This window comes from Scyliorhinus torazame, chromosome 7, assembly GCF_047496885.1.
Source record: "Scyliorhinus torazame isolate Kashiwa2021f chromosome 7, sScyTor2.1, whole genome shotgun sequence".
In the NCBI taxonomy this organism is placed as follows: domain Eukaryota; kingdom Metazoa; phylum Chordata; class Chondrichthyes; order Carcharhiniformes; family Scyliorhinidae; genus Scyliorhinus; species Scyliorhinus torazame.
Window position 1 is genome coordinate 80,236,558 of NC_092713.1, and position 27,449 is coordinate 80,264,006.

General features: G+C 40.3%; 1 protein-coding gene across 8 annotated transcripts in view; it reads right to left on the bottom strand.

Annotated features, from left to right (window-relative positions):
- patj (PATJ crumbs cell polarity complex component) overlaps positions 1–27,449 on the bottom strand; it is a 565,709-nt gene that overhangs the window by 434,585 nt on the left and 103,675 nt on the right. For 6 of the 8 annotated variants that reach the window (XM_072510950.1, XM_072510954.1, XM_072510951.1 and 3 more), the window contains 5 exons: positions 26,096–26,230; positions 23,859–24,020; positions 14,798–14,866; positions 13,669–13,800; positions 1,855–2,064 (listed from right to left, as the gene is read on the bottom strand). In XM_072510950.1, coding sequence (XP_072367051.1) covers positions 1,855–2,064; positions 13,669–13,800; positions 14,798–14,866; positions 23,859–24,020; positions 26,096–26,230 — 708 coding nt within the window. The remainder of the gene's footprint in view (positions 1–1,854; positions 2,065–13,668; positions 13,801–14,797; positions 14,867–23,858; positions 24,021–26,095; positions 26,231–27,449) is intronic. The other 2 variants (XM_072510952.1, XM_072510955.1) reach the window with 2 other exon arrangements.

Consider the following 27,449-nt stretch of genomic DNA (forward strand, 5'->3'; position numbering starts at 1 on the left):
GGGCTGCTGCAGAAGGAGTTGGACCAGCTAGGAGAGTGGGCAAAGATGTGGCAGGTGAAATACAATGTGGCAAAGTGTGAGGTTGTGCACTTTGGTAGGAAGGATGGAGGCATAGATTATTTTCTAAATGGGAAAAGGCTTAGGAAATTAGAAGCACTAAGGGACTTATGAGTCCTAGTTCAAGATTCTCTTAAGGTTAATGTGCAAGTTCATCAGCAGTTAGGAAGGCAAATACAATGTTAGCATTCATGTCGAGGGGGCTGGATTACAAGAGCAGGGATGCACTGCTAAGGCTTTATAAGGCTCTGCTGAGACCCCATTTGGAGTATTGAGAGCAGTTTTGGGCCCCGTATCTAAGGAAGGATGTGCTGACAATGGAAAGGGTCCAAAGGAGGTTCACAAGAACGATCCCTGGATGAAGAGCTTGTCATATGAGGAGTGGCTGAGGACCCTGCATCTGTACTCATTGGAGTTTAGAAGGATGAGGGGGGTTCTTATTGAAACTTACAGGCTACCCAGAGGTCCAGGTAGAGTGGATGTAGAGAGGATGTTTCCACTTGTTGGAAAATCTAGAACCCAAGGCCTCATCCTCAGACTGAAGGGACGATCCCTTAAAACTGAAGTGAGGAGGAATTTCTTCAGCCAGAGGGTAGTGAATCTATAGAACTCATTGCCGCAGAAAGCTGTGGAGGCCAAATCACTGGGTGTCTTTAAAACAGAGATAGATAGGTTCTTGATTAATAAGGGGATTAAGGGTTATGGAGACAAGGCAGAATGGGGGTGAGAAACATATCAACCATGATTGAATGGCAGAGCAGACTCGATGGGCCAATGGCCTAATTCTGCTCCTATGTCTTATGGTCTTATGGTTTTACACTAAAAAAAATGCAACTCAATCTGTTAAATTTTCAGGTACTGTTGATGTTGATTTAGTCTTATTATAATCTGGGAATTTATGTACATGTGTCCTTTTATATTTTAATGTATCAGTTGTTATCTTTAAGTGGGGATGGGGTGTAGTACATTGCAAAATCTGCACATTTTGTTTTATTGTCCTCTCTGCTGCCCCCTCCTTTGGGGAGGTATAAAGAAAGCGAGTTCAATATTACTTGTCTGCAGTTGAGCATGTATTAGTCTTACTCAGTTCAATGCACCAAACTAACCCATGTAAAAATCTACTGCAGCATCTTTGTAAGAACATTGGGGAATATGAAAATATATTTCAATCCAAGTTTATTGCCATGCAATGCTCTGGAAGGGGTTATACTTATACTTCCTATGATGTTAATTTATCAGTTACTACTTTGTTAAAAATAGAAGGCCATTTCAAAGTTGATAATAAGTGGATGTAGGAAATTTCCTCTGACTAACAGACTCTTCCACTAAAACTATGCAAACGTGGTTACATTTCAACTCATAGCAAATAAAATCATAATTTCAAGCATCTTAGAAAAATAATTTGCAAACATTCTAAGTTCCGTGCTGAAATACAGAACATTTGGGCTTTTTCGAAATGGATAAGCCACTTATTTAATTTTTATTGTATTTCAGAAATTTTGATTGTATTCATAATGAAATTGTAATCACTACCTATATCGCCACTGAAAGATTTAATCCTTCAGTCCAAATTACATGGCAAATGAACATATTTTAAATGAAGCAGTTTATTGAAATATTGTCGTCTGTTGACTTATACAGAAAAAAAGCCAAAATGATTATTTCAGTTATATTTCCATGCTAACAAGATAAATTACAAGTTTTTTGTCTTGTAAAAGCAGTTTATAAAAGTAGAAATTCTTTTATAACCATGAAATAATCACATTTTTGTATTTCATGAACATTATTGGTGCTTACCACCATTGGTTTGCAGATGCCAAGGCGGACTTTGCCAGTCGGTGCGTCTTTCAGAGCCTGAACAGCTTCCCCCAAAGCAGTATTCTCTAGATTGTGGTCATTGACAAAGATGAGCCGATCCCCGGGTAGTACCCTGCCATCACATTCAGCAACCCCACCAACCACCAAAGAACGAATAACAATAACAGTACACGCGGGATCTAAAGGATCCTGCAGAGGGAGCCAAAGACCATAAGAAGTAGGTTAGATTTTTAAAAAAGATATAAAGCAAGCTCAGTCAAAGTACACAGCACACATAAAAAGCACCCATAGCTAAAAGCATATATTAATTCCACATGCTTTCTTTGGAATGCACTTTATCAATGCATTAATCAACAAATATTCCTTGCAAAATATATACTATCCAGATGGTTTATTTTGCATAGGCATGCCAGACTAACAAAACCATTGCTAATTTATGTAAATTCAGCACTTTTTGTGAAAAAGGAAAACCAAATGCTGAACAATATTAATAACAAATAAAACAACATTTATCAATCAAGGAAAAATGCCAAAAAGGAAATTCAAGCAAGTATAAGATACTCTGTTTCACTGTACCAGCAGTGTCATTAAGCGAGAAGATGAGGTTCAACATGCAATTAGCTCACATCATTGCAGCACCATTAGGGAAGGGTCTCTGTGGAGCTACACTCTTTCAGGAAAGGAGAAGGATACTTCAGCCCCAATCACTAATGACTTTATCATTCTCCACTAAGCTGAGGAACAGAAATGGCAACAATTTGTTGGACTATTTGTTGTACCCGAACAGCCGCCGTAGCATGGGACTAGGGGATTTTCACAGTAACTTCATTGCAATGTTAATGTAAGCCTAATTGCGACACTAATGAAGATTATTAATAGGTGATCATGCATGCATTTATTTGAGCTTGCATATGTGAAGTTCTGTTGTCCCAGTCAAAAGCAATGTGGATAGGCAGTATGCTAAACATAGCCCACGCATTGTATAATAGATTTGAAGTTTCAAAGTAACAGAATATTGACACTCTCTGCTCGCATATTTCAGGAAGCAATAAGCAGCAAAAAAATAAACAAGGAAAAAGTGTCCATACAATATAAAGGTAAATAAATTTGACGTGTCCTTATGGGTAGAGGTCAGAGTTTCCCATATTGGAAGAAGCAGGATTGGTACTCTGAAAAATTAGATTTTGGAACACATAACAGCCTATGTAAAATATGTAAACATTAATTATGCTAATATTAATTGCTAATATCATAAAGGCTTTGTAATTACATATTACGCATGAAATCTTTTTAAACCAAGATTTTTTTTTAATGCTCTATCCATATTCTTCTGTTCATGCAGATGAATGTGTTGGTAAAAGATAACCGTTCAAATTTATAACATATAATGGTTCACAAATTAATGTGCACACTTCACATTATTGGTTCACTTTCTGGAATGCTTGTGCAAAATCAACTAACCCATTCCTGTTCTCAGGTTATAGAAAAGTTTTACATTGTGACAATTGTGTACTAATAATATATGAATCACTACAGAGTTGAGTCCAAAGATATCCTGTTACCTACTAAAGAAAAATGAACATATTCCTCCATAGTTTATTAAAAATAACATGCACAGTCTACGACACTGAACTATTCATGCATTGGAATCAGTTCATGGTATCTGGCTTTAACATGCATGTTTCGTTCTCCAGAAGTTAAGAAATTTACAATTCAAGTAAGCAATTTGGAAAGATATTTTTGAGATTTCATACAGTGAAAAATCTGATAAGTTACCGGGAATGGAAATTTTCTGAAGTAGTTAAACTTATAGTTTAATTGGACCTAGTGACTGGGGACATACTGGCCTAAAGCAATTTTTGTCTTAAACCAGTTTATCTGGTTTTAACACTAAGTTGACATTCCGCCGTCCATTACTTCAAAAAATTCTATCATATTCATCAGGCATGACCTACCTTTTACAAATCAATGTGGGTACTCTCAGATCAGCTGAGAACTTTCAAGGTGTTCAGTCGCCCCATCTTTAATTATAGACGCCAGCAATTTCCCAGTAACAGCTGATAAATCTATAATTCCCTCATTTTCCTCTGTCACCTTTCTTAAATAATGGAGTGACATGCGCAATTCCCCAATCTAAAGGAATGATTACAGAATCAAGAGAACTTTGGAAAGTCTAATTAGGGCATCTGCAATATTCTCACCGATCTCATTTCAAACCCTGGGATGGAAACCATCTGGCCCTGGGGATTTGCCAATCTGTAGTGCCATTAATTTCTCCATTACTGTTATCTTGCTTATGTTAATTTTGTTGAGTCTATGATTCCATAATAATTCCTTTGAAATGTCTGGCACCTCTTCCTCAACTGCAAATACTGACACCCAGTAATTCTTCAACATCTCCACCATCTCTTTATTTCATGGACAACATCACGATGATTAGTTTCAAAGTTCCCTCATCACCCTATTTTCCGAATGTAATTGTAAACGTTTTAATGTTGATTTTGATATCCCTTGCAAGTTTTTTTTCATACTCCCTTTATAGCCATTGTTGTGTAATTGGATAGGGCAATATCATGAGGTGAGATGTATAATTCTCTATATCAATCACAATCTACATTAATCATATGTATCGATGACAATTCTCAATATAAATCATAAACTACAATAATCATATATGCCACACAAAAAAAAAAATCAAATGCCTAACAGAGTTTTATGAAATATAACAGAATTAAATTCACAACAAAATATATTTTTTGCCAATTGTTTGCATTGGAACTGCTTGAAAGTATGGGTTTAAAAGTTGCATGTGAACCAAAATACAAGGGCAGAATTTCCTATTCTTTCTGTAAAAAAATGTAGTTTTCAAATACATCATATGTAAATTCCATCTAGAATGGATGGTGCAATTATATTTCCATAGAATAGAATCGATAGAATTCCTAAAGTGCAAAAGGAGGCCATTCGGAACATCAGATGTGCACCGACCCTCCAAAACAGCGCTCTACCTAGGCCCACTCTCTCGCCCTATGCCCGTAACGCCGCGCATTGATCATGGCTAATCCACCTAACCTGCACATCTTTGGACACTAAGAGACAATTTAGCATGGCCAATCTATATAATCTACACATCTTTGGACTAGGAGGAAACGGGGCACCCTGAGAAAAACCACACAAACAGAGGGAGAACGTGCAAACTCTACACAGTCACCAAAGGCCGTAATTTAAACTGGAGCTGTGAGACAGCAGTGCTAACCGCTGTGCCACCCTTCATCCGAGTACAGAATACAAATTATATGTTTAACATATCAACACATTGGCCCAGACTGCACTTGGAAAATAATGAAGAGTTTCATGTGCAGGCTGTTATAAGCATATAAATAACCCAGCAATTTATGGTGCGAAAGGGACGAGCCTGAGTTGGAAATCACCACAAATTGCTGGATTATTTAAGCAACTAACTTAACATTAGCATTTTGAAAATTGCAGCAGCAACAAGTTTTCTGCATGTTTCAAGAATGCACTGCATTTATTCTTTTAAAATAAGTTAAAATCATCACAGTGTTAGAGTCAGTACTGAACAACATAATAATCCATTTAATGACCAGATTTATGACCCTGGCGTGCTACTCCATCTCTTCAGCCCAGAAGAGAAACAATTGAAACTGTGCAATCTTATTTCTGCACGTAACAAACCCTTTTTAGAAGTTTCTGAAATTGTACATGTTAATTTGTTTTTTTTAAACTTTCTATTCTGCCTCTTGATTTCTATTAATCTAATCATTTTTTCCTGTGCTTTATTTGTCTTTCCAAATTTAATTTGACTCTAACCCATTCTACTTCCTTCTCCATCCCGCTTCTTTTTCTTCTCCATCATTAAACCACATTGGTTAATCAGATAAGCCATTGGTCCCATCAGTCACCAAATTCTTAGATCTCCCATTATCAACCACACTACCTGTAAATTGCGGTGCAAAAAGATTTTCAAGGTGAATAATGGAGAAAAGATTCTCACAAATGGATCATGCTCCAGCAAATTCTGAGTGGTGGCACTGGCTATTAAACTTCCCATTATGGACTCAGTGGCCCTGCCATAGAACAATTGAAAAGTTAATATAGTCTGCTGTAATCCTTTTTTTCACACTGAAACTTTTTTTAAATGTCACAAAATGTTCATGTTAACTACATTAGAAATCATAAAATTTATAGTGGGAGTTTTATTTCTGAAATTATTTTCTCTTAAAATTAAAATAAATAATGAAAAGGGGGCAAAAAATGAAGAAATACTTTGAAAAGTAATTCAATGAGGCTTACAAATATTCTTTAAATGTGTGTTTGTAAGGTAATCTCATACTCTCCAGGTGACGAATAGAAAAAGAAAATGCAGCTGCTATACAGCTAGTGTCAATCACATTCTTTGGACCCTGAGGAAATTGTGTGCATACAGAAAGACAGCATTTCATCTGAACATGCACTTAAATGCATAGTTAATTTGTATTGAAAACTTTACTCTGTGCAAAATAAAGTACAATTTATAGGAAATGTCTTTATTCCAAGGTTATTATAACCTTGTTGACCAGTTTAAGTTGCAAATAACTTAAATTTTCCACGGTATTATGAATGATCTAAATTGAATTATTAAGGTCAGAATATTCTACGTTTCTTTAGTTGATTCTTTACAAGTTCGGGTAACGAATATGCTTTCAACATTTTCAACAAAAAAACGCAAATTTGCCGCACAGATTCAATTACAACAATGAACTAAATGTGACACTTCTGCCAGCAATAGTTTTATTTTTTTAATCCAACATTATGTTTGGTCTCTCATCAAAATATCTTAAATTTTTTTCCTGTCATGTAATTTGTCGTTTTCAATGTTATTCTTTTTCAGCTTTTTCCTTGCAAATAATTACAAAATTAGTATATTTCCTCTGCATACATTTTCAATTAGCTATTATGAGCTTCAGAATTCATAATAGTAGAGTTCAGATTTCCTTATACTTTTAAGTTTCTCTTTAATCCGTTGTTTTCAAACATATTTAAAATCTTTTCTATTTCTATGCATTGGTCATACCTATTTGGCAGTAACTGCAAACAAAATCTTAAGCTAGAAACTTGTTTTCCACAGCTTTCTATCCAGCCAGAATAAACTTAAAAATTAAATGAGTGCCAAAAATTTAAACCTAGAGTTAAAAACAGCTTCTAGCTTCACAAAAAAATTAAAAATGAGAATATATCAGTTAAGTCAAATTGTACAGTTTACTTCATTAATGTGATCCTATCACAAATGATATAATTTTAAGTAACTGGACATTCTTTTCAAAAGATGTGATTTAATAACAGACCAAATTAGCCAAGTTGGGAGGCACGGTAGCTTCACAGCGCGAGGGTCCCAGGTTCGATTCCCAATTTGGGTCACTGTCTGTGCGGAGTCTGCACATTCTCCCATGTCTGGGTGGGTTTCCTCCCGGTGCTCTGGTTTCCTCCCACAGTCCCGAAATACATGCTTGTTAGGTGAATTGGACATTCTGAATTCTCCCTCGTGTACCCAAACAGGCACCGGAGTGTGGCGACTGGGGGATTTTCACAGTAACTTTATTGCAGTGCTAATGTAAGCCTATTTGTGACACTAATAAAGATTATTATTAAGTTCACACTCTTTCCTGACCCCGCACAAACATGAAATGCGAGGCAAAAATTGTTTAGGAACCAATGTGACTTCTTATAAATAAAATTATAGAAAGCTTACATCACAGAAGGAAACCATTCAGCCTGCCGTGTTCAATCTGGCTCTCTATAAGAGTAACTCAGCTAGTTACATTCTCTCACCCTTTCCCCATAGCACAGCACTTTTCTTTCTTCAGGTGCTTATATGATTCCCTTTTGAAATCTGCAGTTGAATGTATTTCCACCTCACTCTCAGGCAATGCATTCCAGGGTCCTTACCGCTTGGATGTGTGAAAAGTTTCTCATGTCACTGTTTCTTTTGCCAATCACCATAAATTAGTGCCCTCTGGTTCCTGACCCTGCTGCCAACAGGAACAGTCTCTACCCATCTTCTCTGTTGAGACCCTCTTGGTTATGAACACCTCCATTAAATTACCTTTCAATCTTTGCTTCTCTAAGGAGAGCAGCACCAGCTTCTGCGATTTATCCTCGTACATGGAGTCTCTCGTCCTTGGAGTCATTCTCGTCAAATTTTCCTCCACCCTCTATAAAGCTTTCACATCCTTCCCAATATGTGCCACCCAGAATTGGACACAATACTCCTGTTCAGGTGGAACCAGTGTTTTATAAAGATTCATCAAAACTTCCATGCTTTTGGATACTTACATTTATGAAGCGCAGGATGCAAATGCCTTTTTAATCATATTCCTAAATTGCCTTGAATCTGAACTTCTCATATGCAGCCAGGTTCTCATTTGCATTAACAACCTGACATCTATTATATGCCCCCTTATTCTGTTTCATCTTATTTCTGTCTCTTTTCTCATCAGGGAGTTTCGTTGATCTACCTTTCCTCCTTGGCGATATATATCTCAACTGTGCCTGAACTATCATCAATTTAAAGATAGCCCATTGTTCTTTTATCATTTTGCCTCTCAATCATTCATTGCAATTTACCCAAGACATATCCATTCTCAACCCACTGATATTGGCCCTCCTCCAATTAAATATTTTTAGTCTGGATTGCTCTTTGTCCTTTTCCATAAATAACCTAAACCTTATGACATCATGATCACTGTTACCTCAATGTTTCCCTCCTGACATTTGATCCACCTAATTTTCCAGACCCAGCTCCTGCAATGCATCTTCCCTTGTTGGGCAAGAAATATACTGACCGTTAAAATGCTCTTTACGATGATGCTTATTGGGGCTGAAGATCATAAATTGAGTTCAAAACATTTGTTGTACAAAGAATTCAAATTCAAAACTGATAAAACTGAAAAAAGGAAACGGAGTATGTCCGTAACAGGAACAAAACCCTTCCGAATATTGTACTCCAGAGGCATTACTAAATGTTCAGAAATTCTAGCCCAACGATATTCAACCAGTTAACTGGTTGCCCAGTTAATCTAGTGTACAATAACTCTTATTTTTTAATAAATCGGATTAAATTAACCTGGAGTATTATTCAGTTTATTACTGTGGCTGTTTGGTTACAGATGCAGTTTGTTCAATTTTATATAAACTTAATAGAGCCAATCTATCTTTTTATGGTAGGGAGGTTAAATGTAATTATGCGTTGAACAGTTAATGTACAAATCTAGCAAGAATTGCATATGTTTTTCATTAAAAATGGATTGAGAAGAGACAACCCAGTAGTCTTGCGGTTGCACCACGAGTTTACCAACCAGATGATCACAAATTCAAGACTTGGCGCTGCCTGTCATTTCAGTCCAGCAGCTACAGCTGGGATGCATTTGATCAGCCTTAACTAGGCTGTAGAATGGGCTAATGCATAACAACCATCCTACTAAAACACTTGGAAAACTGTAATTGAGCACAGAGCAGGCTTTCTCTTGCCCTGCCAAAAATGTTCTGAGGTGAAGATAACCCTGGGACAAGAGGAACTAAACTTTGGAAGAAAATAGTGCTTAAATTTAAACTATAACTATCAATAGCACAATCCTGAAGGTTGTAGATAACTTCACTTATCTCAGAAACACAATCGCAGAAACATCCAATAAACCAGTTATTACATACCATTCCTTAGCAAGTCACAATCAACATAAAAATGGGGGTGACAATCAAGGGGTCTGAAATCTCAGAAAACCAACTTTTAAAAAGCAGCTGTGAAGGACCCCCAAATCTCAAAAAAAATTTGATAGTCTGACCTAAAAAAAAGTTCCAAAACTGAAGAACTCAGTAAGACAATCGAAAACCTCCAAAAGAGCTTCATGGAAGACGTGGATGCAGAGAGATGCATAAAAAAATTAACGTTCAGCTTTAAACACTCTGCAAGGTTTAGGAATGATTTCCAAATTGAGTCAGTGACAGTGGGTCTCAGTGAAAGGCTGCTCGGTGCAGGAAAACACAATTACAGCATAGAAGTATAAAAATTCCAAGCAAACCTTAAAAGAGCTATGGATTCCAAATCCAGCTTGCCAAACTGATTTGGGCAGATGGAAGGGCCAGATCAATCACAGAACTGGGCAATATGAAGGCGTGAGAGTTACATCATTTGATGTCAAATGATGTTTGACTGTTTGGAGCGCAATTGAATGCTGAATCGATGTCAACATTTTCTGTTAGGGAAAGCTGTTCTGAACCATTCGCAGGAAGAAAGACTGATGTCCAACAATAAGTATGAATTCTCCAAAACATCCATTCAATTTTTAGGCCACATTGTGAGTAGCATAGGCAAAAAACAAAAAACAAGGGCCATCAGTAAATTTCCAACCCCATTATCCATTCCGTATCTTCTACAATTCCTTGGTGTGGTAAACCTGCTGCGAAACCTAGCGCAACTCACAGATTCCAAGAGACACCGATTGAAGAAGGCTTAAGCATGGTGTTGGGATGCAACCAAGCATTCCAACAGATTAAAGACATGCTGCTCTCACCAGATTAATCTAACACACTACGTCCCACCCGTACCAAGGGCGGCATGGTAGCACAGTGGTTAGCACTGTTGCTTCACAACTGCAGGGCCTCAAGTTTCGATTCCTGGGTTGGGTCATTGTTTGTGCAGAGTCTGCACGTTCTCCCCATGTCTGCATGGGTTTCCTCCGGGTGCTCCGGTTTCCTCCCACAAGTCCCGAAAGACGTGCCGTTAGGTGAATTGGACATTCTGAATTCTCCCTCTGTGTACCTGAACAGGTACCGGAATGTGGCAACTAGGGGCTTTTCACAGTAACTTCACTTGTGACAATAAAGATTATTATTATTACCAACCACAATCGCAGTGAATGCATCTACAGACAGTCCTGTTTCAAGAGAAACTGAACAGGTGCCGTAGACCAGTCTACTATCTGTCTCCGGCATTATCTGAACCAAAAATTAGGTATGTGGCTGTGGAGAAGGAGGTTCTTGCAGTCATATGAGTTCATGAGAAAATCTCTAATTACATAATTGGGCTAAAAGTAGTCGTCAACACTGCCCACAAACATTATTCTCATTACCGGATGAAAAGGAGCTTGCCGGAATGCCAAGAATCCAGAGATTCTGCAGCAAGCTACAAACCACTGCAGATACATCTGGATAAACAGGAGGCTAATCTAGTCAATGAGGTTGAGTCCTATCCCCAGTTTGGGGCAACACAATTGATAGCTGGCTTTAAAAAGCTACGACAAATGTGCCAAGAGCAGATGCAGGATAAGGGGTGCATCTGCATTCATCAATGCTGCATGCAAGGTTAGCCGTAGCAACGTCCTGAAAGAATGGCCACAGCAGTGTCCTGGAAGAACAGTAATGAAAATATACTTGAAAAAACAAGGACACAATACCATAATTAATGATCTGTTGGTGTACGATGACCGGTTAATAATTCTCATGTCACTCCAACCAGAGATTCTGGCAAGAATCCACCAAGGCCAAGTATGCATCACAAAATGCAGAGCACGAGCCCAGTCTGCTCTGTGGTGATCGGGAACATAGAGATCGACAGAAAAAATGACTTCACATTGCCTGGTGTGCATGGTGCACAAAAGAGACCAATTCCTCAATAAACCATGGGAACATCTGGGAATGGTTATTATATATATATATATATATATATATATATATATATATATAAAATGGAAAATCTTTCCTTCTCATTGACGAGTTCTTCTCCAGGTGGATTGAGGTGAAACGTTCACACATTAAAACCACTGTGTCAGTTATTAAGTCATTGAAAGTAGTCTTTGCAGCATATAGCATTCTGGACCAGGTGGTGTTCGACAAAGACCTGTACTTCACCCTTTTCGCCAAGCCGTATTAATTCCTATACCTCACCAATTCTAGAGCAAGGCAAAAATGGATATACTGCAACTCTTACTGAAGACCAACCACGTCCAACCTAAGAAGTCCAAAGTGAGATTACCAATTTTTTGAAGTCTGACAAGAACATGATCAGAGAAAGTCATGAAACCTCCAGACCGATTAAAGCTATGAAGTCAGAGACTTGAGGGCAGAAAGGATAGTATGGAAATATAAATGCAAAATATATTTGGAGAACGACTTGGGGGGATGTAGTATTAGGGTGAAAGGTTTAATGTGTGGGACTGGAGAAACAGTACCACTCTCAAGGTGACATAAGAGATTGACACTTGACTAAGAGACAAGCTAACCGACCTCCTATGAATTAGGTGAAATTTTGTCAGCCATGCGACTTGAGAATATACCTCAACAGAGACAAGAACCTGAATCCAGCCTTATACTGCTCGGCCACACTGGGGGTCGCTTAGCTCAGTTGGCTGGATGGCTATTTTGTGATGCGGAGCAATGCCAACACATTGCATGGGTTCAATTCCCGTACCTGCTGATGTTATTCACGAAGGCACCGCCTTCTCAATCTCCCCTGAGGTGTGCTGACATTCAGGTTAAATCACCACCAATCAGCTCTCTCTCAAAAGGCGAGAGCAGTTTATGGTCCTCAGGGGCTATGAGGACTTTCATTCATTTATGTGTATTCATTGCTGTTACGTGCAACTGCCAATTTGCACATAGAATAGTCTCACAAAGAACAATGAAATACATGACAAAATAATCTGTCTTAGAATAAACATTTTATTCAGAATTATTTAATATTTCTTTTTATTTTCCGATCATTTTTGCTGGGAAGCAAACTGGGTAGCTTAAGTTAGCTTTACAAAATGCTTAGAGAATTGATTACTGGCCATGTTTTATTTGCCTGTATAGATCTGGTATTGTATAATGTATGGAAAATGCAGCATTAGTTTTATTTTCACAGCAATGTAAGTTGGAGCCATATTTTCACTGCTAGCTTGAAGTAATGTCAATCCAGCAAAGGCAAGGCTTTATACGGTGCATCCAAACTCACATAAGGAATATTGTGCTGTCTTCCAGAAATAGCTAATAGAATAGTCAATTCATTTTGATCATTAAAATTTAAACCGCAGTACAGATGGCTATCAAATATTAATTAATGTTAAAAATGTTGTAGTTTTTGGTTTTGCATTAGGTTCTGCTGTGATATTCTCCTGTGGGCAAAGACCCTGGCATTAAATTGAAGAGTATCCTCAGTTATACAAAATTGCAATGAAAAAAAAAGTCTTAAAACTTCCAAAAATATCAGATATCATAACATTCTCACCACCAACCTTTATACACATACATTATCCTATTGGGTTTATTTATTCCATAAATACCTTCAAGTGGAAACCAAAAATATTGTTTGATAGAAACAGGGAAGAAATCCAACTGGATTAGACTGTGCCACACACAGTAGCACAACATTAAAAATTCAGAACCAAATGGTGGCCTCAACCATACACAATCGTGACAATTCCCCCAACCAGAGCTATTGTAAATAGAGTATATGAAAACAACCCAAATTAACTTTTAAATAAGAAAGGGCTGAGAGTTTAGAAACAAAAAAATTGAAACAGAATCTAAAAACAAAAATATCTCATTGGTATTTCATTCCTAAATTAATACTTAGTATGGAAGATATAACAGTTCATGAAATAAAAGATGTTCCTTTATCAAGATCCTCTTGTTTTATGTTCAGAACTTCAAATAAAGATTCTTAATGGTTCAAACATATTCAAAAGCTTTAAAGCTACAAACGGTAAGTAAAACTGTGTGTTGATAAAAAGCAAGTATATTTTATGAACTGCAAAATACCTGATAGTCTAGGATGCTGAAACCTAAACCTTTCGAACCCTTATTTAGTTCAATCACTTGCACATCTGAAGTCCATAAAGCTAACTCCCCAACTTCATCCTCTTCTGCAGTTGTCTCAGAATTCAAGTCCACCTTTTGGGAGGAAAAATAATTTCAGAACGTATAATTGCTAGATGGTGTGAATTTCCAGGTCCCGACCCAGCATTATGTTGGTATCTGATCTTTCGCCAGCAGACAAATTAGTGGTCAAGTTTTGTACTCAATTCCCAATTAAGGATCATGGACAGGCTCAAGGACTGAATGACCATTAGGAGGCCCTCCAATCATGACCAATCGATGTAGAGTTTTGTGAACATTTTTGTGCTATGGCTAATAACCTATGACTTAGATTGTCCAAGCCATTTTGCATGATACCCTTACAATAAGAAACAGATTTTCCTCTCATCTGTATTCAAAGTACATACAGTGCTGTACAAATCAACATGATACAATTGGTGTAAAGTTTAAAAGTACCATATCCTTGAGTTTATCTCCAAGACAAAGCTACGCTCAGCTTTGGCTGAAATTATGCTGTATATTTTATTAAGAAATCAAAACTACTTTGCAATATTCCAAATGTATTGTACAATGCCCATGTAAGAGCAATTTTCAGTGGCTCAATGCCATTTTGGATTGGAGATATGCAAGTACAAGGCTACAGTTCTCCAAACAGCAGTGTCCAGATCAACCAGAACATCATTGAAAGGAACAAGAGTGGAGGGCAAAACAAGAAAAGCTGGGCAATCTCAGCAGGTCTGACGGCATCTCTGGAGAGAGAACAGAATTAACGTTTAACTCCGTTCTCTCTCCAGAGATGCTATCAGACCTGCTGAGATTGCTCAGCATTTTCTGTTTTTGTTTCAGATTCTATCATCTGCTTTTATACAAGAGGGGAGGGCAAGTTGTTCTGGCTGCCCTCACAATTAAGCTGGATACAGAGATTGTGGGAAGAGCAAGCAAATTTACACAGAAGCCATGGAAAAGGGTTTATTGAGGTACACATACCAATACACACGCACTCCCTCCCTCTCCCCATTTGATTCATAATTCAAGAATGCAATTTTCAACAGAAATCTGGTCCTTTATTTACCTGGCTGACACAATTCTCACTATTCCAGGGAGATGGTGGCCTAATCACTGGATCAACTTTCTCTGCAGCCTAAGAAATACAACATACAAATATTTAATGATTCAAGAGCTGCTTCTTCTACAGGCAGCAACAATCTCAGTAACAACTGATGAGAATAAATGATCTAAGATACATATGATAACCATATCGTGTCCAGAGTAATATGTTCTCAGAAAAACCTCAAACGAACAATAGTTTAATTTCAGCATCCTTTTCTCAACCTTACAGGGAAAAATATTTTGCCAAAGAAACTGAAATCTAATTTCTGACTGGATTATCTTGGCAGCAAGATTAAACAAGTGTGAATGTTTTAAAATATAAACCATTGAGAAATTACATCAGAAGATAAAAGTGATCATTTTATTCCAATAGGATATTCAGACATCAGCACGTGATTTTCTTCACTCTCAAACCAAGCAGAAGTATTTAACATGCAGCCTGTAAAAAATTGTGCAAGTTAAACTTTCTGACGTGTTTTGAGGTCAGCGTCAAGATGAGTCTTGTGTTTTCCCTTTGCCATTATTCTCTTGTTGGTTCCTCACTTCAAGTAAATAATCAGCGAGGCAACGACTTAACACTTTTCACACGCGAGGTGACACCAAGGTAGCATTTGGCCAAATGTGACATCGAAGAGCCTTAACAAAATTGAACTCAATCTGAATCGGGGGCAAACTCGCCACTGGTTGGCGTTATAACTAGCACAAGGGATGATGGCTGTGGTTGTTGGAAGCCAATCGTCTCAGCCCCAGGGCATTATTTTCAGCTCCATTCATCATTGACCTTCTGTCCACCCTAAGGTCAGAGGTGGGAATGTTCACTGATGATTGAATAGTGTTCAGTACCATTTGATACTGATACAGTCTTGTCAGGATGCAGCAAAACTGAGATAGGCTTGGAATGATAAGTAGCAAATAAGATTTGCACCACTCAAGTGCCAAGCAATGACCATTTCCAACAAGAGAGAATCCAATGGTTTTCCATTGACATTCAATGGTATTACCATCACCAAATCCCCATCATCAACATCCTGGGTGGTTATCATTTATCAGAAACATACCAGCCATGTAAATACTGTGGAGTCATGAGCAGGTCAAAGGTTGGGAGTTGTGTGGTGAGTAATGCACCTGACTCTCTAAAGTTTGTCCACCATCTGCAAAGCACAAGTCAAGAGTGTGATGGAATATTCTACACTTGCCTGGATGCATGCAGCTCCAGCAAATTGTTTAGAAACTGAACATTAGATAGGACACAGCAGTTTGCTTGAATTTCTGTAATTTATTCTTTTATGGGATGTGGGTGTCACTGACAAGATCAACATTTGTTGCCCATCTCTAATTGCTCAGCAATTTCAGAGGGCAGGTAGAGTCCACTACATTGCTGTGTGTCTGGAGTCACATGTAGGCCAGACCACATAAGGACAGCAAATTTCCATCCATAAAGGGCATTAGTGAACCAGATGTTTTCTGACAACAATTGATAATGGTTTCATGGTTACCATTACTGACACTAGCTTTTTGATTCGAGATTATAAATTGAATTTAAAATCCACCAGCTGCCGTGGTGGAGTCTGAACCCTTGTCCCCAGAACATTAGACTGCGGCTCTGAACTACTAGATTACTCTGGAATCCAGTGATATTATCACTATGCCACCATCCCTCCCATTCACCACCTGAAAGATATACTCTCTCCACTTCCAGTGAACAGTGGCAGCAGTGTGTAACATCTACAAGATACACTGTAGCAATTTGCCAAGGATCCTTCAACAGCATTTTCCAAACCCATAGCCTTATTACCTAGAAGAACAAGGGCAGCAGACACATGAGAACATCACTACCTTCAAGGTTCCCTCCAAGTCATACACCATCTTGACGTGGAACTATAATCACAGCTCCTTCACTTTTCCTGGCTCAAAACCTAGAACTGCTTTCCAAAGGGCACTATGGGTATACCTATAACAGATGGACTGCAGCAGTTCAAGAAAGAGACAACCTCTTTCTCAAAGGCAATTAGAGATGGGCAACAAATGCTTGTCTTGCCATTTCATAATTAAATGAAAAAGAAAAGTAGATGAAGTTACTGATTGGAAATGATTGGTATGGGGCGGTACAGTGGTTAGCATTGCTGCCTCACGGTGCCGAGGACCCGGGTTCGATCCCAGCCCCGGGTCACTGTCCTTTTGCACATTCTCCCCATGTCTGCATATACGATGGATTGGCCACGCTAAATTGCCCCTTAATTGGAATTTTTTTTTAAAAAGGAAATGATCAGTAAAAAAATATGGAATTCGATGTAACAATCACCCAATTGGTCATAATGGTAAACAAAGAGGATTACAGACTGCACTCTTCACGATACCAAAAGAAATCCTAGAATCCCATGTAGAAAAGATGGGATTTGACTAATGCGCTGAATTGGTGACCTCACTAATCATTAATTGCAACCAAATTTCACAACTGGCTTGGAGCATGGGAGTCATCATGCCTTTGTACCCTGTGGTTGCAGATTAGTGGTTTGACTTCTGACTCTCAGCCTACCATGGGGCAGGTTAGGTGGACGAGCATTAAATTGGCTACTGAGCCCACTCCCATCCCACTTCCACCCAAGAGTATTAAACAGCCACGTGCTGTGTAATGCAATAACTAAGTTGCTTTTATCATCCCACTGTTCAAAGGTCATTTTGTATAAGCAACTACGGCTGCCTCATGAATGAACGTTAACATACCAATCTCTTCTTTATTTCAATGGAACCATCTGCCGTCCCCTGTCAAAGTGACAATGATGATGCTGGTCATAATTTATTTTTGAAATCTTGAACCTCATTTCATATCAGAAATATGTTATTAAACCAAAAGGTCTCCCTCCGACTGCAAACAGCCAATAATCCTACAACAACAAAAAGCAAAATCCTGCAGAAGCTGGAAATCTGAAATAAAATCAGAAAATGGTGGAAATACTCAGCAGGTCTGGCAGCATCTGTGAATAGAGAAACAGATAACATTTCAAGTGTAACCCTTCGTCAGAAAGTTTGACAGACCTGGACAATATTTCCAGCAGTTTCTGCTTTCACAGCCAATAATCCTAGCTGGGACACTTAAATTAAACTAAGGGCGCAATTCTCCGGAAAGATTTCTAGTGTGGTAGGGAGCAGGAATTGCCACAAGCTTCCTGTCGATCGGCCCAGCAAGGCCGGCAACGTCAATTGGTTCAGTTAACAAGGCCTCACGGACTTCTCGTCGTAAATGAAGGCTTGCCAGCTGATTCGCCGGCACTGAACAAAGAACAAAGAAATGTACAGCACAGGAACAGGCCCTTCGGCCCTCCAAGCCCGTGCCGACCATGCTGCCCGACTAAACTACAATTTTCTACACTTCCTGGGTCCGTATCCCTCTATTCCCATCCTATTCATGTATTTGTCAAGATGCCCCTTAAATGTCACCATCGTCCCTGCTTCCACCACCTCCTCCGTCAGCGAGTTCCAGGCACCCACTACCCTCGGTGTACAAAACTTGCCTCGTACATCTACTCTAAACCTTGCCCCTCTCACCTTAAACCTATGCCCCCTAGTAATTGACCCCTCTACCCCGAGGAAAAGCCTCTGACTATCCACTCTGTCTATGCCCCTCATTATTTTGTAGACCTCTATCAGGTTGCCCCTCAACCTCCGTCGTTCCAGTGAGAACAAACCGAGTTTATTCAACCGCTCCTCATAGCTAATGCCCTCCATACCAGGCAACATTCTGGTAAATCTCTTCTGCACCCTCTCTAAAGCCTCCACATCCTTCTGGTAGTGTGGCGACCAGAATTGAACACTATACTCCAAGTGTGGCCTAACTAAGGTTCTATACAGCTGTAACATGACTTACCAATTCTTATACTCAATGCCCCGGCCAATGAAGGCAAGCATGCCGTATGCCTTCTTGACTACCTTCTCCACCTGTGTTGCCCCTTTCAGTGACCTGTGGACCTGTACTCCTAGATCTCTCGGACTTTCAATACTCTTGAGGGTTCTACCATTCACTGTATATTCCCTACCTGCATTAGACCTGCCAAAATGCATAACCTCACATTTGTCCGGATTAAACTCCATCTGCCATCTCTCCGCCCAAGTCTCCAAATAATCTAAATCCTGCTGTATCCTCTGACAGTCCTCATCGCTATCCGCAATTCCACCAACCTTTGTGTCGTCTGCAAACTTACGAATCAGACCAGTTACATTTTCCTCCAAATCATTTATATATACTACAAACAACAAAGGTCCCAGCACTGATCCCTGTGGAACACCAGTGGTCACAGCCCTCCAATTAGAAAAGCATCCTTCCATAGCTACTCTCTGCCTTCTATGACCTAGACAGTTCTGTATCCACCTTGCCAGCTCACCCCTGATCCCGTGTGTCTTCACCGTTTGTACTAGTCTACCATGAGGGACCTTGTCAAAGGCCTTACTGAAGTCCATATAGACAACATCCACTGCCCTACCTGCATCAATCATCTTTGTGACCTCCTCGAAAAGCTCTATCAAGTTAGTGAGACACGACCTCCCCTTCACAAAACCATGCTGCCTCTCACAAATACGTCCATTTGCTTCCAAATGGGAGTAGATCCTGTCTCGAAGATTTCTCTCCAGTAATTTCCCTACCACTGAAGTAAGGCTCACCGGCCTGTAGTTCCCTGGATTATCCTTGCTACCCTTCTTAAACAGAGGAACAACATTGGCTATTCTCCAGTCCTCCGGAACATCACCTGAAGACAGTGAGGATCCAAAGATTTCTGTCAAGGCCTCAGCAATTTCCTCTCCGGCCTCCTTCAGTATTCTGGGGTAGATCCCATCAGGCCCTGGGGACTTATCTACCTTAATATTTTTTAAGGCACCCAACACCTCGTCTTTTTGGATCTCAATGTGACCCAGGCCATCTACGCACCCTTCTCCAGACTCAACATCAACCAATTCCTTCTCTTTGGCACTGATGCAAAGTATTCATTTAGTACCTCGCCCATTTCCTCTGGCTCCACACATAGATTCCCTTGCCTATCCTTCAGTGGGCCAACCCTTCCCCTGGCTCCCCTCTTGCTTTTTATGTACGTGTAAAAAGCCTTGGGATTTTCCTTAACCCTATTTGCCAATGACTTTTCGTGACCCCTTCTAGCCCTCCTGACTCCTTGCTTAAGTTCCTTCCTACTTTCCTTATATTCCATGCAGGCTTAGTCTGTTCCCAGACTTTTAGCCCTGACAAATGCCTCCTTTTTCCTTTTGATGAGGCCTACAATATCTCTCGTTATCCAAGGTTCCCGAAAATTGCCGTATTTATCCTTCTACCTCACAGGAACATGCTGGTCCTGAATTCCTTTCAACTGACACTTGAAAGCCTCCCACATGTCAGATGTTGATTTGCCCTCAAACATCCACCCCCAATCTATGTTCTTCATAGATTCATGTTCCGCCTAATATTGTTATAATTAGCCTTCCCCCAATTTAGCACATTCATACGAGGACCACTCTTATCCTTGTCCACCAGCACTTTAAAACTTACTGAATTGTGGTCACTGTTCCCGAAATGCTCCCCTACTGCAACTTCTACCACCTGGCCGGGCTCATTCCCCAATACCAGGTCCAGGACCGCCCCTTCCCTCGTTGGACTGTCTACATATTGTTTTAAGAAGCCCTCCTGGATGCTACTTACAAACTCTGCCCCGTCTAAGCCCCTGGCACTAAGTGAGTCCCAGTCAATATTGGGGAAGTTGAAGTCTCCCATCACCACAACCCTGTTGTTTTTACTCTTTTCCAAAATCTGTCTACCTATCTGCTCCTCTATCTCCCGCTGGCTGTTGGGAGGCCTGTAGTAAACCCCCAACATTGTGACTGCACCCTTCTTATTCCTGATCTCTACCCATATAGCCTCACTGCCCTCGGAGGTGTCCTCCCGTAGTACAGCTGTGATATTCTCCCTAACCAGTAGCGCAACTCCGCCACCCCTTTTACATCCCCCTCTATCCCGCCTGAAACATCTAAATCCTGGAACGTTTAGCTGCCAATCCTGCCCTTCCCTCAACCAGGTCTCTGTAATGGCAACAACATCATAGTTCCAAGTACTAATCCAAGCTCTAAGTTCATCTGCCTTACCCGTAACACTTCTTGCATTAAAACATATGCACTTCAGGCCACCAGACCCGCTGTGTTCAGCAACTTCTCCCTGTCTGCTCTGCCTCAGAGCCACACTGTCCCTATTCCCTAGTTCTCCCTCAATGCTCTCACCTTCTGACCTATTGCTCCCATGCCCACCCCCCTGCCATACTAGTTTAAACCCTCCCGTGTGACACTAGCAAACCTCACGGCCAGGATATTTATGCCTCTCCAGTTTAAATGCAACCCGTCCTTCTCGCCAGCTCCCTGCTAACAAGGTCGAGCAGCACTTAAGCTGCACTTGCCCAGCCAACCCCAAGCCAGCTCACAATAACGGCCGGCCACAAGACAGTTCAATGTGACTACCAGCTCCCCGGAGTTCCACTCCTCTGATGAGGCTGCATTTTGAGGTCAGCACACAGGACAGGATGGCATGGCTGTGCATGTGCCACCTGTAGTGATATTCAGATATCAATATGCATGATCAATGTATGTAAATGTGATACGGTCATTTCAACACTAGATGGGTCAGTCAGATACTATAAGAACTGGTTTCCCGCCTTTTTGAAGTCAGATGATACAAATGATGATGTGATTCAGAACAATGAACAAGCAAGCCATAGAATAGCTAGAGTGAGAGAAGTTAGAACTAGTCTGTTATAATAGTGTATAGTTATATAATTATCTGTATTGTACTTTATTTCTTTATTGTTAATATTGAGTTAAAGGACTCACAGTTTATTATTTTATTACTCATTAAATAGTTCATCTTTCAACAAGACGAGTAGTGGTCATTTTATCATCCTGGTGGATTCAAGAGTAATATATATATTTTAGATAAGTCATTATTTAAAATATAACACCGCCGACAAGTGAGCTGGGGCCCTACAGTCCCAGAGCCCCCCCAAGGATGCTCACGAGGGGAATTGAAGGCAGCCCCCACCTCAGTGGTAGAACTAGGAACGGCAAGTACATTGAGGATTACCGAGGACACCAGGGGAGGGGGTAGGACCATCGGGAGTGGGGTATTGTACAACACATTAAACATCTTTTTGCACAACCATTATGATGTCTCTTTCACTTTCTTCTGCAATGCAGGCTGACCTCCTGACACTTTGCCCATCTCTCCAGGCATCCCGCCCCCCCCCCCCCCCCCCCCCCCCCCCCCATGGCACTCACCCGCCCTCCGGCCATGGACATGTCTCCAGAACTGTGTCCCAGCTCCTGGGTGTACAGATGTTGCGTGTATGGTGTTGCCTCCCGCATTATTCAAGCACCGTGTCCAGGCATCAGAGTGTGATTGGGATGCTAAGTAATGATCCTCCACATGCTACATGGTCTGACCACCCACAGGAATCCACTTGGGTTATATGAAGTACTCACTCAACCCGGATTGCGAATTCCCTATTAGCAATAGCTTTCAATCGCCTCAGCATTTGGTGGGGGTTATGGGTGGTCATTGGAGCAGACGGGCAGGGACAAGGGTTTACCCCAGAACGGGTACATACGATCCAGAGGTTGGCATGGTGATGCCGTAAGCATTTGCCCCCCCAGAAAGTACCAGTAACACAAAGTTTGCGGTCGCAGTAAAGCGCAGTCTCTGTCAATTTTCATTTATCTTTGTGTGTCAGGACCTCTGAGGCAGGAGGGCCATGATTCATGGTCTTCATCCACTTTTGCATCAAAATCTCCCAGTAGCTAAAGATTTTCTGACTTGGGGATTCTGTTACAGCAGTGAAGTTCCTTGTAGAACTGGTCTTTCATCTCTGTAGCGGAGCACAGTGTAGGAGCCCAAAAGCACATGATGTTAACTGGCCCTCTGAGTTGAGAGGCAGATAGAGAGCACACGTTCTGAATCATTTGTAGATTATGGCAGTTGTTCTATTGAGAGCCAGTTCCTTACAACGAAGCCCACAGCCTGCTCACGTGTTCCTGCTGAACACTTTCCCTGTCCGATGAACCTGTAAATGTTTTCTTTCAGTGATCCACTCTCGGTGATTCTTGTCTTTAGTCGGAAAATCCACCTACCAAGTTCCATATCGATCACAACTGCCTTATGCTTGTTTTCCACCAGCTGCAAGTTGTCTCTCAGTCCATGCACATGGCCCTGAGGTTCCAGCTTGCCAATAAAGTGTTGACAGCTACTTTATTTTGCGATGGATTCAATTCATTTACTGAGGAGAGACAATCCGTAGCACCTATTCTCTACGCCAATCAAGTTGAGCCGTTCATATTTAACTGGGCCTTCAATGTTGTATTAACGTTTTGAGGCAAAACTGGAGCATCCTTTCCAGAGCGCAAGCCTGGACAAAACCTATGGGAATCCTGGGCTGCCCAAAAATCAGGATCCCTGTCTCAACCTTCACTGTTGCGTCTAAATGAGTGTAAAGAACTGTATTTAGCACCAAATTGGTTGCAGAAGTTGCCAGAAGGATGACATATTGAAACAGTAGTCTACATTTGGGTTCCAAACCAGATTTTTTTGTCATGGTCCACTCCCTTACCATTCAATTATTCCAAGACACCCAGAAGACTGTGGAGCTATTTGTCTATAGCTGGGTTTAGAGCACATCCACTGGCCATTGAGTCTGCACATGAGGCATGTCTCGGGGCCAAACATCCTCAGAGATCCTCTGAAGCTTTAACCTGGGGCCAGTTTCCATGCATCGCCACAAGGAGGCACAGCAGAGGACATCCTGATACAGAGGGTGTACAGTGACAGAGAGACGCGAGGCTCTCCTTTTTGCTTCGCTGCTAGCCAGTGGCATCGGCTGAACATGAGAAGCAAACAAGCACATAGAAAAGGAGAAGCTAGATAACTCTCTTCACCCACACGCCAGATTACATCAATGTGCCAGTTACATACTTTTGTCTTAAGTGACTCTAAAACTCCATGGCCTCACCTGGGAAGCTGCACTTTCCATGACTCTGGCTTCATCCACAGGCATCTCGTTTCCATCCTTAAACAATCGCCGACAACAGACTAAAGTAAATGGAGCAGCAGCCTCTTTGAGAAAGCAAACCACCTCACGCCGAGATTTTCCATACAACTGTTTTCCATTCACCTGAAAGGCAGTGCAAATACTTTAATCCAGCAGTTATTGGTTCCCCTATATGCCTACATATGGGAGTCAGTTTAGCTCACATGGCTAGACAGCCGGTTTGTGATGCAGAGCAAGGCGGGTTCAATTCCAGTACCAGCTGAGAGTATTCATTAAGGCCCCCCTTCTCAACCTTGCCCCTGGCCTGAGGTGTTCTGATCCTTAAATCACCACCAGTCAGTTTTCCCCTTTGGTAATCTGGGACTATGGCGACTTTACCTTTACATATGGTACTTAGTTTACTTAAATGACTGGAAATCAAGATGGAAATATTTTTTATTCCTCAGGGCGGTTTTAAAAATGTAATCTCTATAATTAATGCAACAATAACGTGCAAGTTATCACTCAGTTTCACTTGCACAAATTCACACAGCATTTTCTAATGTTATGCACCTGGTGCACAAAATGTAAATCACAGGACCAAAACTATCGTTCTACTCCACTAAACTGTCTTGCTTATTTTCTCAAAAATGTTATTTCGATAATTTGATAATGTTACTTTAAATTTCCCTCTCTGTGGCTCATCAATTGTCAAATTGAAAAGAATTAAAGCCGGAAGAATAGATACCTTTATCGACAAATAATGGATAATAAAACTGTTTGACAACACTTGTACAAAACTTAAAGTTCTTCATGGTGATAACTATAGCCAGTAAAACAAACTTCAATATTACTTTTGATCAACCACACATGACCACCAGCAACAAAATAAATTAGAAAATTTCACAAAAGGCAAAACATAATCCTAAATTTTCACCAATAATGGAATAATGTTTCTTGTCCCTGATAAGACTCTATATACTGAAGCAATTAGAGATATGAATTATATTAAATGATCTGTTATGGGCGAGGTGTTTTTCAGAGCCCCAAAATGTATCATGGAGTTCAACCAACCTGTCCCTTTAATGGATTGTTGCTATTGAAGCACACGGCTTGTTCCCCAGGTGTGATATTACAATTATGGACAAGTGGTTTTTAACACAAAACAATGCTTATTCCATGAACTCAACTTAACCTCTGAAATAAACATTCGATCCCTTAACACCCCTTACTTCAAAGATAACCCCGAAAATAATACAACACTAAATAATCCCTCAAAATGTTCCTTCAAACATCCAGAAGGCTTCAAACCTTCAAAACAGTAACACACCAGGTTACAGAATATATTTATTTTCTGTTGGATGGCAGAGATATATCAGTTTGGTTGACTTCAGCTCCAGCACCTTGCTTTTCATCTTGCAGCTCTCTGGAAACACACAGACACACCCAAGCTGCTTTCTCAAACTGGCTTTCTCCCTTCAAGCAGCTCACAGCAAACCAGAACTTCTCAAGCTGATTTCTCAAACTGACTTTCTCCTTTTAAGCAGCTCACAGCAAACCAGCCAGTCACTTTTAAGCTGCTCTCAGCAAAACCAGCCAGGCACTTTTCAGCTGCTCTCAGCAAAACTGAAACCAAAAGCAGAAGTGAGCTCAGCTCCCCCCAACCTCTGACATCACTTCAGTAATATGATAATCTCCATTCCTTAAAGGTACATTGCTTAAACATCCATTTCTTAAAGGTACTGTCACATGACAGATCAAGGATCTCATAAAACTACAGACCTGAAACCACCAAATTGATAACAACAACAATGATTTAAAAAATAAGAAAAATTTAGAGTACCCAATTCATTTTTTCCAATTAAGTGGCAATTTAGCATGGCCAATCCACCTACCCTGCACATCTTTGGGTTGTGGGGGTGAAACCCACGCAAACACGGGGAGAATGTGCAAACTCCACACGGACTGTGACCCAGAGCTGGGGTCGAACCTGGGACCTCAGCGCCGTGAGGCAGCAGGGCTAACCCACTGCGCCACCGTGCTGCCCATAGCAATAACAATGATAACCTGACTCTGTTCATATGCTGCGATTATCAGATCACCTTGTTTAACAGCAACCCTACAAAAATCAATCTAGCCTAAAAGGACAATTTAATTATTACTAAATTGAGCAGTGATATCAAATCTTACATGAATAATAACTTTTTTAAAAAAAATACCTCTAAAATTTCATCTTCTAATTGTAATATTCCAGTTTGGCCTATTGGTCCATCAGGAACAATTGATGATATGTAGTGATGTCCATCAAATGAGTCCAGTTCCACTCCAAACTTCAAGGTATGAATTGGTAACAGCTAAATTAAAACAAAAGTCAAATGTGAGAATGAATACACAAAATTGCAATGTTTAAGATTTCCACCCAGCTTCGTTCAAGTTTGTTCTATCCCATTGCTCCATGTTCATGTTGCAGCATGAATACTGAAGCCAAATAAAACTATAGGTATCAGTGTTGCCTCACCGATGATAACATCAACTCGAGCTGAAAAGTCATGGCTTCAAGCATTTGTGCAAAAACCTGGGCACGTAAGCTAAGTCGCACTTTGCTGAAGTATTTAGGGAACTCTGCACTGTCAGAGGAACTGTTATTCAGATGACATTACGCAGATAACTAGTTTGCTCTTTCAGGAAAACATAAAAGTCATCGAGAACACTATTCAAAGAAGGGCAGATGAGTTCTTCTGGTGCATTTACTCCTGTACCAACATTTGAAATCGATAAACTGGTCATTTATTTCATTGCTGCTGTGAAACCTTGCTGTATGCAAGTTGACTGTCCTGTTTCCTAAATTACAACTGGTGATGAGACTTCAAAAAGTTCATCATTAGTTGCAAAATGCTTGGGGACATTCTGAGACCATTAAAGGTGTTATTACAAAGGCATATTTCTTCTTCTTTCTCAAGAGTAAAAAGGACTTTATAATATTCAACTTTCAACATAAACTTTGACAGTAAATTGGTCTTAAATCACTTTAAATGCCAATGCCTTATAAAACATATCGATACCATGGCTTATCTTGATTTTTTTCAAGAAATTTACAGCTTTTGACCTTATTTTTGCAATGTGTTACAATTATGAAAGAGTCACATGACCTATTCTGAACACTGTCTGACAACAAGCCTGGGTGGTTTGTCTATTATAGATTATATCATGAAGAAGATGCAACGTCTTTACACTTGGAGGCAATAGCACCATCCTATGTGCTAACAGTGCTGTGACCCTCCAAAGTCCCTAGAAAAGTGTTGAGAATATTAGGTCATAAATTTTAAAATGTCCATTGACTTCCAAGATAAAAAGTGTTGAGCTCTCAGTGATCCTCATCAGCATTTCTAACTGACTACAAGGCCCAGATGATTCAAGCTGACCTTGGGATAGAACTCCTGCCCATTTCAAAGCCTAAAATACCTCCAGAACTCACAGGCAAGGTGAATCTGCCAGGATCCATGACAGGGAAGGCAACTATAGGCAGCAAGATGCTGTGGCGCACTATGGAGGAATGTGGGTGAAAGCTCACGC